Here is a 14,262-nt window from a genome sequence, read left to right on the forward strand (position 1 = left end):
ATTTACATGTTTGTTTGTCTTTGTATACTTTTATATTTTTCAAAAAAGATTCATGCCATTTGCAAAAGCCCGTCTAAAAAATTAGGCTTGATTTCATGATCCTATCTAGGTCATTATCACTTACTCCGTATTTAAATCATTCGTGCAAAACTTTCTGCTAAATATATAACATCTCAGAAAACACGCTTCATGCAGCTATGAAAGACACAAGGGATGACAATGATGTTCCATCAGCCGGTCCATTTATAATGGATATGGATGATGTAAAATGGACGTGTAATAGACATGAATATAGTACAACTTTATATCAACCAATTTAGATCAGGAGACAAAAACTCAAATTTCAACCACAAACGCAATCCCCTAAAGACTAAAGCTTTGATCAACGAGTGCGTCATCATATTAGAAATACAAACGTGCAAACGAAAAACTCACTAAAAATTGTTACAACCGATGAACAGGCAAACCAAAACTATGCCTATAAAGGATGCACAAATGATCATATTAGTAGAAGAAAACCCAATTAAACACACCCAAAAAAAAACTCTCAAAATTAGAAGTGAAAAATGAAATAATGAATCCACTTAGGAAACCTTTGTTGTATTTGCATTAGTCAAGTTAGAGAAGATAAAGTGATGCTTGATCATCTGGTCCAGCTAGCACCACCTGTTATAACAAACCCCCCATCAGTACCAATATTTTGTTTATAATCATTATACGTTTTGTGCATAAATTGAACCGAAAGACTTGTGAATGAGATTTTAGTTTGTTAAAATGAGGTTAATGGATGGGAAAAGAACATACATTGCAATCAAGAGCGTATCTTCGGGCTAGAACAATGGCTGCATTTCTTTCTCGTTCTGATTCAAATACCAATACGAAAGATTGCCCTTTTCTGGATTGCCAAAACAACGATTTAGCTGCCAGATTACCGCCACCTCTAAATCCACATAGCTGAAATTTGGTGGAAAAAAAAGTGGTAAGAACACCCCTTAAATGAACTTCAGATGGGATTTTGACATAGTAATAATATACTAAAGTTGACCACAAAATGAAGTATTACCTGCATCGATGTAGAGGAATAAGCATCTCTGGCCTTGGTAATCCATCCTTTCGAAAGCTTCATTCTCATTTTCCCCACACGTAACAAATGGACAGAATGTGACGAGTAATTCCGTCCATTCATCTGGGAGATCACAACCTGTAATACAAAAAATAATAATTTTAAATTCAAATTCATCCTAATTCTTAAAGAAATAAAAACAATGTCTTTCTTATTCAGGTGTTTATCAAGTTTAACATACACTGAATTCAGAATCGCTTTTCCGTGAAAGCGTCTCCACGTAAGTCTCTAACCCAACAGCTGTTGCAAAAGCCATCACGAAAACTTTTGATAATTAGTTAACAGAACTTCATATACCATTCAACTAGATTAAGTAAAGAACGGTGATAAAATCAACAAAAAGTAGGTACATATTTTAAGAAAAGGATAAGAAAAGGACCAATTACCAGGTTGTACATGGCAAGTGGTTGTGACAGTAGATTTTTGGCCAATTGAGATAACATCAACTTGCAATATCCGTCCAACATCGTATGGCTCCAGAGCATAAACTGATTTGTTTGCACCTGGTATAAAATACATATAGCCAAATAAGACCAAAGCATAAAATTAGAAAGATATAAGTACTTATATAAGGAAATAAAATCGGAATGCAGACTTATTCTTAAACCACATTCATCTTATGAAGGTGGTTATGTACCTGAAATAAGTTCCCTTCTACTACATTGTGATGATAATCGATACCACTGGATTGAACATTTTGAGAGCTCCATGGCATCTTCTGAGCAGGGTTTAAGTCGTAAAATTGAACCCAAACTTCCAGAACCTTCTAATGAGTATAAGCTTAACTTGTTCTCCTCCACCCATTTCTTCAGTGTAAGCTGCATTAAATTAAGAAAGTTTAAGTTGTTAAAAAAAATAAAAAATTTTACAAAACGCAACAATTTCTTTTCAGTTTTTGGTGAAAAGTCGATAGCATATATTTATTAATAATAAATTGAAATTATCAACTTTGATGTTGACACAAAAACTTTTTCTTATTTTGTTCTTATTGAAGGAACTGTAGACATCAATTCAATAATTGTATGATATAAAAAACTATTGGCCAAGTCAAAATTAGTTTTTATCCAAATGACAAAATAATTTTAACTTAATTAATTTTAAGTTATATACCTCTTGCTGAAGCTTTACTGAAAACGCCGACTTCTCTTGGATCTGTAGTCTTAAGGCTCGAAGCTCGTGTTCCATGTCCATCACCTACAAATACAAGGCATAACAAATACGTTAACTTCAACTTGAAGCCGTTGCGATTCATTAATGTCCCAACTGCCAAACCTAGATTTTAAAACAATAAGTACCACAAGAGTTGATATAGGAACACCATGTCCAGTTATCAAGCATTTATTTATTCATATTAATTTTTTTTAACGGCATTTATCAAGCATTTATTGAAGATGATGACAAGTACCTTGCACGGGTGATGCAACAATCTGATTCTTCTAGCCTGCTGAATTTCCTCCACCATTTCTTCCATTTCCTGGACAAATATAAGTTAATTAAAATCAAGAACGAAAAAATAGATATACAAAATCCTTAACCGTATTTATCTGTAATATCTAACGAAAAGAAAGCACAACGAATAAAACAAAAAATAGCGATAAAAGTTTAGTAAAAACGGCATAGATATGTTACCTGCTTCCCAGAGTTAAGTGATACCCTTTCTTGCTCATCAAGAGCCTCGCCGATTCTTCGTACCACTGCTTTCGCACTCTCGATTTCTGCACACGCAAAGGACCTTTCTTGGTTTACCAACTTTTTACCATCTTCCGAAGCCTACAATTAAATAATTAAATCATTATTTCATACTGAGAATAAATCATTACAACAGAGGAAACTGAATCTGAAAACAATGAGTTCAAACAAAAAGGTTCAGCTAGATAATTTAAGAAACAAAAAAAGATTTCACATATTACACCAACTGTATTCTTACCCATTAAACTTAATGGCTGCAAGTTACTAACTAGGTGAACGTCGTTATGAATACTGACTTGACCCAAACTACAAAATGTACTAATTAGAAAAAATTATTATATCTGTGTCCTTTATTTCCCTGTAGGGTTGTAGAACTCGGTAAAACTCGGTGAGTACTCGCCGAGGTCTCGGTTTTATGATCGGTCCGAGTACTCAGTTCAATTGCTCGGTCAAAGTCGATCAAAAATTGGTTAAAATAGGTCAAAACTCAGTCAAACTCGGCCAAACTCGGGATTACTCAGAAAATTGGTCAAGAATCAGTAAAAGTCAAACATGGTCAACATCCAAGTACTGCCCGAGTTTCCGAGCACTCCCTAAAAGTGCCGTGAGTACTCCCTGAGTCACGAGTTCTATGTCAAAGCTTCCACATGGCGGGTCCCGGCTTCAAAGGTATCGGGTCCCACTAAGCTATTGCTACATTGGTGAGTCACGAGTTCTTCAGCCTTGTTTCACGGTGAAAACGTGATCAATTTTACCTGTTTGAGAAAATTTGCAAGCCTCTTCACTTCAAACTTCTCCTGTATCAACTCCCCTTCGTTTTGAGTCAACTTTACTGCCAACGCTTCCACCTACAACAACAAATTCACCACAAATAACTTCAGACTAGGGTATACATCATACCAACTGTGATTCTCTTGTAAACCTGTTAACATGTCGTAAGAAGAAATCGACTTAAAAACGACGGTATACCATTGAGATTGCTTTTTCAACATCTTCTTTATTTCGACCAGCTACTCGCCCTCTTAAGTACTCCAAAGCATCTCTTAGCTTCTTCAAAAGAACATGTCCTTCTAAGGAAGCCACATCTCTAAGTTTGGCCTACATTAAAAAAAACACAACGCAATTATTGCCACAAAGTTCGTTCATTTTATTTATAAAAAAAAAAAAAACAAATAGTTCTAGTTATACGGTTATACCTCATTGGACAACTTAGTTGCAGCAGACAAATTCTTGTCAAACTTACTGGCCAGGTCACGAACCGAGAGACGTTTGTGTTGATCAGATAGCTGCTCTGTTTCTTGGGCCACAACATCTTTCAATGGTGGGCCCTTACTATGCATAGTTGCTTCATCTATAATCTGATTATCAGGACCTAATTTGTATTTTGGGAACTTATTTGATACGAAACTCACATCTGCTGATACCGATAATACAGCTTGTATTTGTGTCTCATCTACCACTTCAGGGCTTACCCTTGTCATCCTTTTAAACTATATGTTCTACAAACAAAAAAATAATAATACAATTACTAGAAGAAAATATAGATAGTGTCATGATCTTGTAGTTTATAGTACGAGCTTATACTACGTCACTAAAAGTGTATTAGCTAGATATAAGTACAATTTAAAGTATAACATCACATTTTGCCAACCAAGTCAACTAAATGTCAATCCTAATTTGGATTATTTTGTGATTCTTTGTTAATTTCAAATCATGAGTCCAACTAAAAAAAGTAATACACCCATTGTCACACCAAAAAAGAAGTCCATAATAGGTGGACTTTTCAGAGTCTTTTATTCAAATTTACAACTCATAAAGTTGTTCATGTTTCAAGCCACAAAATACCAGTAATTACAAGATAAGTATTATAATGTGTTCTACAAAGCATAAAAATAAAAATTCAGTTATAATAAAACCACAGAATGCTACCTATTTTGATTTTCAAAAGTCAAAATTAGACTTCTTTTTGTTGACGATAAACTACTATAGTACTGTACCAAAGATATAACAAGATAGCAGATCTACTTAAACTTTTAACAAATTTGTTCAAATCACCATCCACCATGTCAATGAATATAAGCAAAGGATCAAAAAGGTTAAAAAATAAATAAATTAATAAGATATAAAGTTTGAACAAACCTACAAATTGAGTAAGGAAGTATTAAAAGCATATACAAATACTATAAAAATATTATTAAAAAATAACATAGAAATTAACTATACTGAAAGCAAACATCAAAATTAGGTTACACCACACCTTAATTCAAATTTAACAAAAACTAAATAAATAAATAAATAAATAACTAATTAACTTAATTTTTAAAGTAATGTCTCTATCAAAAGTAGTTTATTCAACTACAATGCAACAACTATACCAACTGAATCCAAAAGATTCCAGCTAAGTTAACCAAACACATGATCATAACGCAAAATAAAACTTAATTCTTCATAAAACAAGCATCATGATCACAAATTAGCAATATATATATATATATATATATATATATATATATATATATATATATATATATAAGATGTGTGTACTTACAGAGAAGAGTAGTGTGAGAAAAATGAAGGTGTAAAAGTGTGTGTTTTTGACCGAGTTCAGTTGATAGTTGTAGAGAGAGAAACTGACGTAATGATTTCAAGGAGTGATTGTTGTCTGTGAAGAAGGGGAATCCTAAAGTGAGATATAGATATAAATGTGTTTTTGTGTGTATATATATTATCATTATCAATATATCTATCAATATATCTATGTATCTATGCTTTACAAAAACCAATTTTTTATTTTTATTTTTATAAATTATTAAATTAAATTAAAAATATATTTACAACTGAAAAGGAAAAGCTGCTACCCTTCATCCGGTCCCATCCCTAACCAAGACGCATCATAACTTTGCTTATTTCCGCACTTTATAAAAGCAAGTGCGAGAATAATTTACTTCCTCCGTCGTCATTCTATTGTGTCTTACGAGTAATTATTTTTTAAAATGTTTCAAATTAACTTTTAATTTTTTTTAATAAATAGAAGTAATGCAATAAAAATATTTTTAACCGTCAAAGACAAAAATATAATAAGCTAAAAGGAAGAGTTAAAAGTGAAATTAAACAAAAATTACACTCTAATAATTATATTTTATAAGATTACGTTTTCTAGGACAATAAAAGTGAAACAGAAAAAATAGTTTTAGTATAGTTTTTTTTGTATAATATATACTAATATATTAATACATAAATAAAATAAAAGTATATAATATGTATATTCAAAATTTTATAATATGGTTGTGGGTACATGGTTTTGGTAGTAGTTTGGGTGATATTCTTGTTTAGGTATTGTTTGTGATTTACGGTGGTAGTTTGTCGATGAGTTCTACTACTTTTGGTTTTGATTTGGGACTTCGGCGGTTTTTGATCGAGGGATTGATGGTGTTAGGAGTTTCAGGGGTTTGTCAATTGGTTGGTTTGTTCAATTTCACATAAAATCGCTAATGTATTCTTTGTTGTTGCCGTGGTGATTCTTTTGTACTCGTTTTTAGATTTTTCTCCCTACACCTAACCGAAGCATCATTTGACTTGTATGAAAGATTGTCACTGTTTTCTCAGTCATTACTGCTCGTAGGGTTTGGTTTCTTTTAGAGCTTCCATATATCAACTGGGTTTTGTAACAACGTATTCTAGTTAAACATGGATTTACAAAATTATCTAGATTTTCCAATCTAACGAATAAGAAAAAATTATGTCCACGATGTGATATTTTCTGAAATTTGAATCTTTGTGAATGGTCTTGTCACAAAACTCCATATAACCCAAACCATACCAAGTTTGAATACGTCGAGCGTTACTTTTGGCTGTTCGAGTTTCAACATTTTTTTTTATGTCTTATGAGTCAGGTGTTATGGCTCCTATTACTTGAGTCAACAGTAAGCGTCGATTTTTTGGCGACTTACTGCCACTTAGAGCCTAAATTGAATGTGCATGATTTAAAACCCATGAAAATTTGATCCTACCATTTTCATGGCGTCTCATGTTTTTTTTCTTCAAATTTATCTACTTATTGGCCGGAGGTCCATTCGAAAGCAATGTCTTTATCCGTCGAAGAGAGAGAGAGAGAGGGGACTTTCTCTAATTCTTGAAGTGTATAACTCTGGGTGGAGAAATGATTTCTCTTTATTCAAAGATAAGGAAGGATTGTCTACATCTCACCTCCTTTTTACACCACACATGTGGTATTGGGTTTTGTTGTTATTATTGTTGTTGTTGTTGTTGTTGTGTGTGGGAGTTCAGTGGATTAGGATTTCTTATTGGCAAAGAGTTGCTTGATTTGCTTCAGTTTGCATCAGATTGTCACAAGTTCACGTCATTAAATAATAGTTGTCGATTTACTATCTAATGGTTATCTTGGTTTGTGCTGTCAGGAGACATAAGTTTTAATGTTGAAAATGTTTTTCTAGTCATGGTCCAAACTTCACTAGGTAGTTTCATAAAGAAGAATCTAATCTAGTCAATCAGTCTTTTTAGAGTTTAAAGCAATATGTATTATAATATTGTAATTAGATCGTTGGATCATCACCGAAGTCTTGGTATTCGGTGAGTGATCGTTCTGTATTTTACACGTATTATTGTTCATATGTGATAAAGATTACACATGTTTTGAAGTAAAAATGAAGATGTTACGAGTTTTTAGTGGAAAGTGAGGTTTGAAGACAAATGTGCGAAAAGTTAGTAAAAAGCGGAAACTTGTCAGCAATTCAACACTGGCGTAATTTACGCCAGCCCTGGCATAAATTACGCCAGGCCTTGGAACGAGACAGAAGAAAATGTCACATTGAGGGATAAAATTACACCAGGAATTCACATGGTGGCGTAATTTACGCCAGACTTGGCGTAAATTACGCCAGGGTCATATCTGTTCAAATTTTGCACTTCGAATTTTGAGTGATTTAGGCTTAGGGAACAAGTTATCCATTCCCTATATAAGGGAAACCCATATCTATGAATTGGAGATCTTCTATATCAGTTTTTGAGCTAAGAAACCTAAACCCTAACATTAAAATTCATCTTTTTTCAAGAATCAAATGAGAGTTCTTCATGCTTCATCAACAAATTATCAAGATCATCATCATCAACATGTGTGACCAAGTCTTTTTTACTTTATTCCTTCCATGAACAATTAACGCATGTATTTTTCTTTCAAGTTTTATGTGGTTTATGGTATTGTAATATTTAAGTCGTTAGGATTATAATATTTGTAAACTAATTGAATATTGATTAATGCAAGTTTTATGATTGTTAATTATTGCAAGTTAAGTTATTGTGATACAACATTATGTGCTTGATCCAAATTAGAACTAATTAGATTAAGAAGAAAGACAAAGTGTTTATATTACATAATTTAATCCCAAGATAATTGTGATTAGTAAACTTAAAAGTTATTGTCTATGAGATATAATCAAAACTTGATAGCGTAAGACTTGTTTGAATGTATGCATGCTTACTTTGAATTGAGAAGGGATAAAGACTTTTAATTCATTTGTTACAACTCATTATTTTGATCTATTGTTTATGTTCTTAGTTTTAATCACCAAAGTTTGTATCTTGCTTAGTTTTTAATTATTTAAAGTAGGTAATCACTTAGTATCAATTAAGATTTGAATAGGTTGATTGAATGTGAAAATGTGTGAGAGAGAAAATCAAGAGAGAGAAAACCCTTTGAGAGAGTGTGAGGAAAGTCCTTGAAGAGAGGTGAGGAGAAAAAAAACACCGACAAGCACGGTTAGAGCTAGGGAATCATATAGCGGTAACATTAGTAATCTTAACTCGCGTCAATCAGAATCCCAATTGAAATCGTTTAAGTTTTACAACTATCTAGAAGAATGGAAGGTAGTTAATCTATGGAAACTTTTCAAACAATATGGATGGGTAAAGGATATCTATATTGCGAAAAAGAAACTGCAAAATGTGAAACCATTTGCCTCTGTTCGTTTCCAGGATGTAGTTGATGAGGACATCCTGTTAGCAAAGATGAGAGGATATAACGACCCGTCAAAATCGCTATTGACGCGGCACGTTAATCATTGATTCCACAGTGAGGTTTTGACCTCTATATGATACGTTTTGATAAAATATTGCATTCATTAAAATAAGTGACTTTTTAAACATAGAAAGTTATAAACATGTGGGTGAGTGATTAGGTATAAGCAAATCCCCAAAATACATAAGTTTTTATCATACAGTTTGACATCACAGTCAAATTATTTATTACACAACGCAGTTTTATTTCGAATGCAATAAACTCTATACAAAGCATGAGAGACTCCATGCAGGCAACAAGCACATCACAGCGGAAGCAGTCTAAGGACCTGAGAATAAAACATGCTAAAAAGTCAACACGAATGTTGGTGAGTTATAGGTTTAATTGCTCGAGTCATAAATATATATAAAGATAGACCACAAGATTTCATCAAAAGTTTATCAATAGATTCTACGTAACAGAGCACCCTGGTAACTAAACTTAACGCTATAATGATAATTACCCTATTCATTTTAATACACGCAAACCAACGTGTCATAAACTCAAATAACATACGTCCGTTAAAAGGCTAGCGCTCTAGCTCGGATGGGGATGTCAAGCCCTATGGATCCATATACAATTATTCGCGCCCACCAGTCCATATCCTATGTACTAGCAACTACTAGTTACCAAAGCTAAGGGATTTTCGGTTTAACTCGGTGTAGAATTTAGTATGTACTTGTGTCTTATTGCGTTTAAAATAAATTGCATGTATTCTCAGCCCAAAAATATTTAAAGTATTTAAAGAGGGAGACTATAAACTCACGGTTCCATATTGAGATTCAATATTGTAGGCAAATTTCGTAGACGTAATGATGGTAGACGACTGTATGGTTGGCCTTGGATTCAAGAACAATACCCCGAACAATACCTAATATTTCCTTAGCTTAAAACGGTTTGAAATCCGAATTAAAACACTCTCGTATATACTTTATTATTATTAAACTTAAATTAAAATTATAATTATAATTATAAATATAAATTTAAATTACAGAAGAAAGAAAAGAAAGAGTGTGAAGAATTCGTCGAGTAAACAGGCGTATTTATAGTACTTTTCTATTTCCTGTAGCTCATGCGATCGCATGGGTTTGTAGTGTATTTGCCATGCGATCGCATGGCCGCCTGATCCGCTTTTGTTTGCTAGTTCGTCGACATAATATATATAATGTAGCAAATAGTGACACTGTAGCAAATAGTGTTACTATAGCAAATAGTGTTACTGTAGCAAATAGTGTTTACTGTAGCAAAGTCGTTTTCACTATAGCAAATAGTGTTTTAATGTAGCAAAGTCGTTTTCATTGTAGCAAATAGTGTTTTACTGTAGCAAAGTGATTTTTATAATTATCACAAGTTATGACATTCGTGAATCGTCGAAAAAAAATCGAAAGGTACTTGAATGTGTAAACTAGTTGAAAAAGTTTTAAGACTCAACATAATAGGTTCGCTTATCGTGTCGGACACATTTATCCTGTAATTAATTTATTAATATGAAATTTTCTGGGTCATCACAGAGGAATTCGTATTGATGGCAAGATGCTGTTAATTTACAACGCAAAGGGAGAAAGCCATCAAATGAAGGTGAAGACAAATCAGATACCGTTGCAAGAAACCCTAAAGTCACAAGCGATGCTAACACCCACACGAACAAACACCAAACACCACATTCATTTAATGATGGACGTAGGTTCTGTGATGTGGTTAATAACCTGAGAGAAGCACCAAATAATAAGGGTAACCAAGAGGATGTAAGAGAAAGAATTCTTAATAGGATACGTGGGTCTCATACACATGAAGGATTCGCCAATGAACGAACGGTATTCATCTCTTCCAAAGAAGATGATAACCAAAAAATCCTGGAAAGATCCCTAATTGGTGAAGTTACAAAGTTAGAACACCTTGAGAATTTCAGGTCAATCTGCAACGATGAAGGTATAACTAACTTGGAAATCAAATATCTAGGGGGAATTGAGGTAATGGTAACTTTTGAAGATCCAAAATCGGTACAGGAGGTCCTTAACAGGGATAATCACCCACTAAAGAACTGGTTGAAGAATATGTGATAGTCCATACAAATCGCCGGGACGTCTCACATGGATTAACATCTTAGGAGTACCGTTAAAACATTGGTCGGAATCCACGTTCCGTAAAGTTGCACAATGGTGGGGTCAAATATACGAGAAGGAAAATTGTTCGATATAAGGTGATCGGAACTTAGTTTATGGACGTGTCCTAGTCAGGGTTTGGGGACCCAAATTGATAAATGAGGTTATCAAGCTTAGGGTAGGCATGAACCTATTCTATGTCACTGCAGTGGAAGAGGTGAGGGATATTGTTGAAATTGATCTAGAAGATCCAGATATAGCGATTGGGGTGATGATGAGGATGATAAAAGTTCTGAGAAGCCTGATTCTGTGTACTGTTCCAGCAACGATGACGACAACCAACACCATTCTGAAACTAAACCACCGGCCGAAAAATTTTCACGGGAACATGTGGACATGGTAAATGAAAGGTCAGGCTGCATGGGGAACTACATAAGGGAAGAAGGTAACTGTAATTGTGTCAGCAGCTCTTGCAATTCCAAAATCAATGATGAAGAAACAAACATTAATTGCATGGGTAACTCAAAAAGGCATGTCAAATCTCCTGCAGAAAGTAAATCAAATAACCCTAAAGATGGTACAGCTGGGCAACGTGCTAATATGAGGGCCCAAAACTACCAGCCCACCAATATAGGATGTAGCAATAACATGATGGGTAATCCAGATGAAGAAGATAACCAGGTCAAGCCCAATACGGTGGAAGAAGAGGACATCAACGTAGATGCTGGGCCCAAACCAGATGCTAATATTGTTATAACCCCAAACAAGGAAACACTTGGCCTGAAAAAAGCCCACGCGAAGAGTTAAATGGTGCTGATGGGTACTGCCCGGAAGCCCAAGAATCCATTCAGGTCCCGGAAACTGGGCCAGCAGATGGGCTCAAAAATAATGATGAAAAGAATGTGTTTAATGAAAGTAGCCCAAAAGAAAGTAACCCAGTCCACGACAGTAATCTAGACCAAGAAACAGAAATAAAGAAGAAAAAGAAAAAGAAGAGTTCAGGTAGGAAAAAAAAGGAAGTCAAACTTGGTAAACGGGTCAATCGATACCATCTTGGATACGGATTTTGAATCGATGGATGCAGGTATTTGTGATGACGGGATCAATATCGAAATACCAAATAAATCCCGACAACCGACGAGTGGAAAGACAGGGCAGGATCCGTAGATAATTGTGGGCAGTTGCTCAAAAATTATGAGACTTGAATGTTACTCAAGATCAAATCAGAAGAAGGTGAAATCAAATTCCGCTAATTCAGACCGAAGTAACCCCAAGAAGAGCTCCAAGAAAAGAGATAGTCGGGCAAAGCATTCAAATCCCCTTGGTCTTGCAGGCACAGTGGGGGGTGTGGATCCAAATTCAAATTCTGAAAGTAGCATCCACCTTGACGAATTTGCTAAGCAACTAGGCCTTGAAAGAGAAGATAGTCAGGTCTGACTTTCTTCTTTATAATATCGCTCCTTGTTTTATTTTAAATGAAGATTCTTTTATTTTAATATACGTGGTTTTCGATCGGGAAAGGAAAGTAAATTGGGGATTGTAGAAAACTACTTAACCGTGAGAACCCTTCTATTATAGCTTTACAAGAAACAAAATGCAATACGGTTGATAGAAATTGGGTAAATATAACTTTGACTTTATTCAAAAAGAGAAAGTAGGAAACTCGGTGGGGATGTTGTTGGTTTGGGATACACGTGACTTTGTGGCGGAATATTCAACCATAGACGACTTTTATATTGCAATTAGGGGTAAATGGAGGGGTAAAGGGGTTGATACTTATATTGTTAACATTTACGGCCCTCAAAATGATACTAACAAACAAAATATGTGGTCGAGTCTTGAAAACTTTGTAGGATCTCATGACATTGATTGGGTGCTTTGCAGCGATTTTAACGAGGTTCGCGATAGCTCGAAAAGGTAAAATTGTGAATTCATCGAAAAAAGGGCGGATTGGTTTAATGAGTTCATAAAAAACACAAAACTCATTGATGTTCCCATGGGTGGCAAACGGTTTACTTGATTTTGTGAAAACGGAATGAAGTTTAGCAAGCTTTATAGGTTTCTGGTCTCTGAAAAATTTAGGGACATGTGGGGTGAAATTTCAGTTTTAGCTTCGGAACGTAAAATTTCAGATCATTTCCCGATTATTTTGCGTAACATGGCCATCGACTTTGGCCCCAAACCAACAAAAGTGTTTGACGAGTGGTTGGATTTAGATGATGTAAACGAGGTAATCAAAAATTGTTGGAACCAATATGCCGAGAATACCAAACAGCTCGACTCCAAGCTGAGAAAAAAGATGAAGACCACTAAAATGGCACTGAAAGAATTAAGTCAGAAAGCCCATGGGAACCTCGATACAGAAGTGAATGAATTAATGAAACAGGCCTGTGAATGGGAATGCCTTGCCGAAAGCAGGCCATTCTCTAAAACTAAAAAACTTTGTTGGTTAGAGGCTCGAAAGAATTGGATCGAAAAGGATAAAATCAGGGCTAATATGGCAAGAGAAAAGGCGCGAATCAAATGGGTTATGGACGGGGATGAAAACACCAAGTTTTTTATTCCTCCATACGAAGGAGATATTCAAAAAACAACATTCGAGGCCTAAATATTGATGGCAACTGGTACGAAGACCCGATTGATATTAAAAATGCAGTTTACAATCACTTCGAATCCCTCTTTTAAAAAACGTGATACACATAGACTGGTATTCGCAAGGGATACCAACGAGTTAGCAACCAAAAAGATCTCTCAACCCCAAGCCGATGCACTTGAATGCTTTTTAGTGAATCATAAATCTTTGACGCCATTAAAGATTGCGGCGTGTCAAAAGCCCCCGCCCCGGATGGATATAAATTTAAATGTTTAAACTCCATTGGGAACTAATAAAAACAGATCTCATTGCATCCCTGAGATAGTTTTGGGAAACGGGTGAAATATCACCGGGTTGCAACACCTCTTTCATCACCCTTGTACCAAAGAAAGCGGGCACGTTATGCCTAAACGACTTCTGACCTATTAGTTTAATAGGTTCTTACTATAAGATACTAGCAAAGATCCTATCTAATCGTATTCGAAAGGTGATTCCCGACCTTATCAATGAAAATCAAAGTGCGTTTATTAAGGGGCGATACATCCTTGACGGTGTACTAATCGTAAATGAGGCTATTGAATTCCTAAAGAAAAATAAAAGAAAAAGTCTCATATTTAAAGTCGACTTCGAGAAAGCCTTCGATAGTATAAGTTGGGAATACCTTCTTGAAATCATGAATAAA

General features: G+C 34.7%; 1 protein-coding gene across 1 annotated transcript; it reads right to left on the reverse strand.

Moving 5' to 3' along the window:
- Positions 1–300: 300 nt before the first annotated feature.
- Positions 301–5,471, reverse strand: LOC139840141 (stomatal closure-related actin-binding protein 3-like). The gene is made up of 13 exons (XM_071830368.1): positions 5,361–5,471; positions 4,009–4,311; positions 3,782–3,910; positions 3,568–3,660; positions 2,753–2,893; positions 2,529–2,597; positions 2,234–2,317; positions 1,761–1,941; positions 1,510–1,626; positions 1,305–1,363; positions 1,064–1,201; positions 805–954; positions 301–666 (listed from the first exon to the last, which is right to left on the reverse strand). The coding sequence occupies exons 2-13, from the start codon at positions 4,291–4,293 to the stop codon at positions 619–621; spliced, it is 1,494 nt and encodes a 497-aa protein (XP_071686469.1). The 5' UTR covers positions 4,294–4,311; positions 5,361–5,471; the 3' UTR covers positions 301–618.
- Positions 5,472–14,262: the final 8,791 nt, after the last annotated feature.

The sequence above is a fragment of the Rutidosis leptorrhynchoides genome, chromosome 4, assembly GCF_046630445.1.
Source record: "Rutidosis leptorrhynchoides isolate AG116_Rl617_1_P2 chromosome 4, CSIRO_AGI_Rlap_v1, whole genome shotgun sequence".
In the NCBI taxonomy this organism is placed as follows: Eukaryota; Viridiplantae; Streptophyta; class Magnoliopsida; order Asterales; family Asteraceae; genus Rutidosis; species Rutidosis leptorrhynchoides.

Bases quoted from the DNA above. Each gene is read 5' to 3' on its own strand.
- LOC139840141 (XM_071830368.1), bottom strand. From the start codon at position 4,293: ATGACAAGGGTAAGCCCTGAAGTGGTAGATGAGACACAAATACAAGCT. The intron at 2,318-2,528 runs GTACTTGTCATC...TTGTATTTGTAG, and splicing joins TGTTGCATCACCCGTGCAAG to GTGATGGACATGGAACACGA. The intron at 1,364-1,509 runs GTAATTGGTCCT...CTTTTGCAACAG, and splicing joins CACTTGCCATGTACAACCTG to CTGTTGGGTTAGAGACTTAC.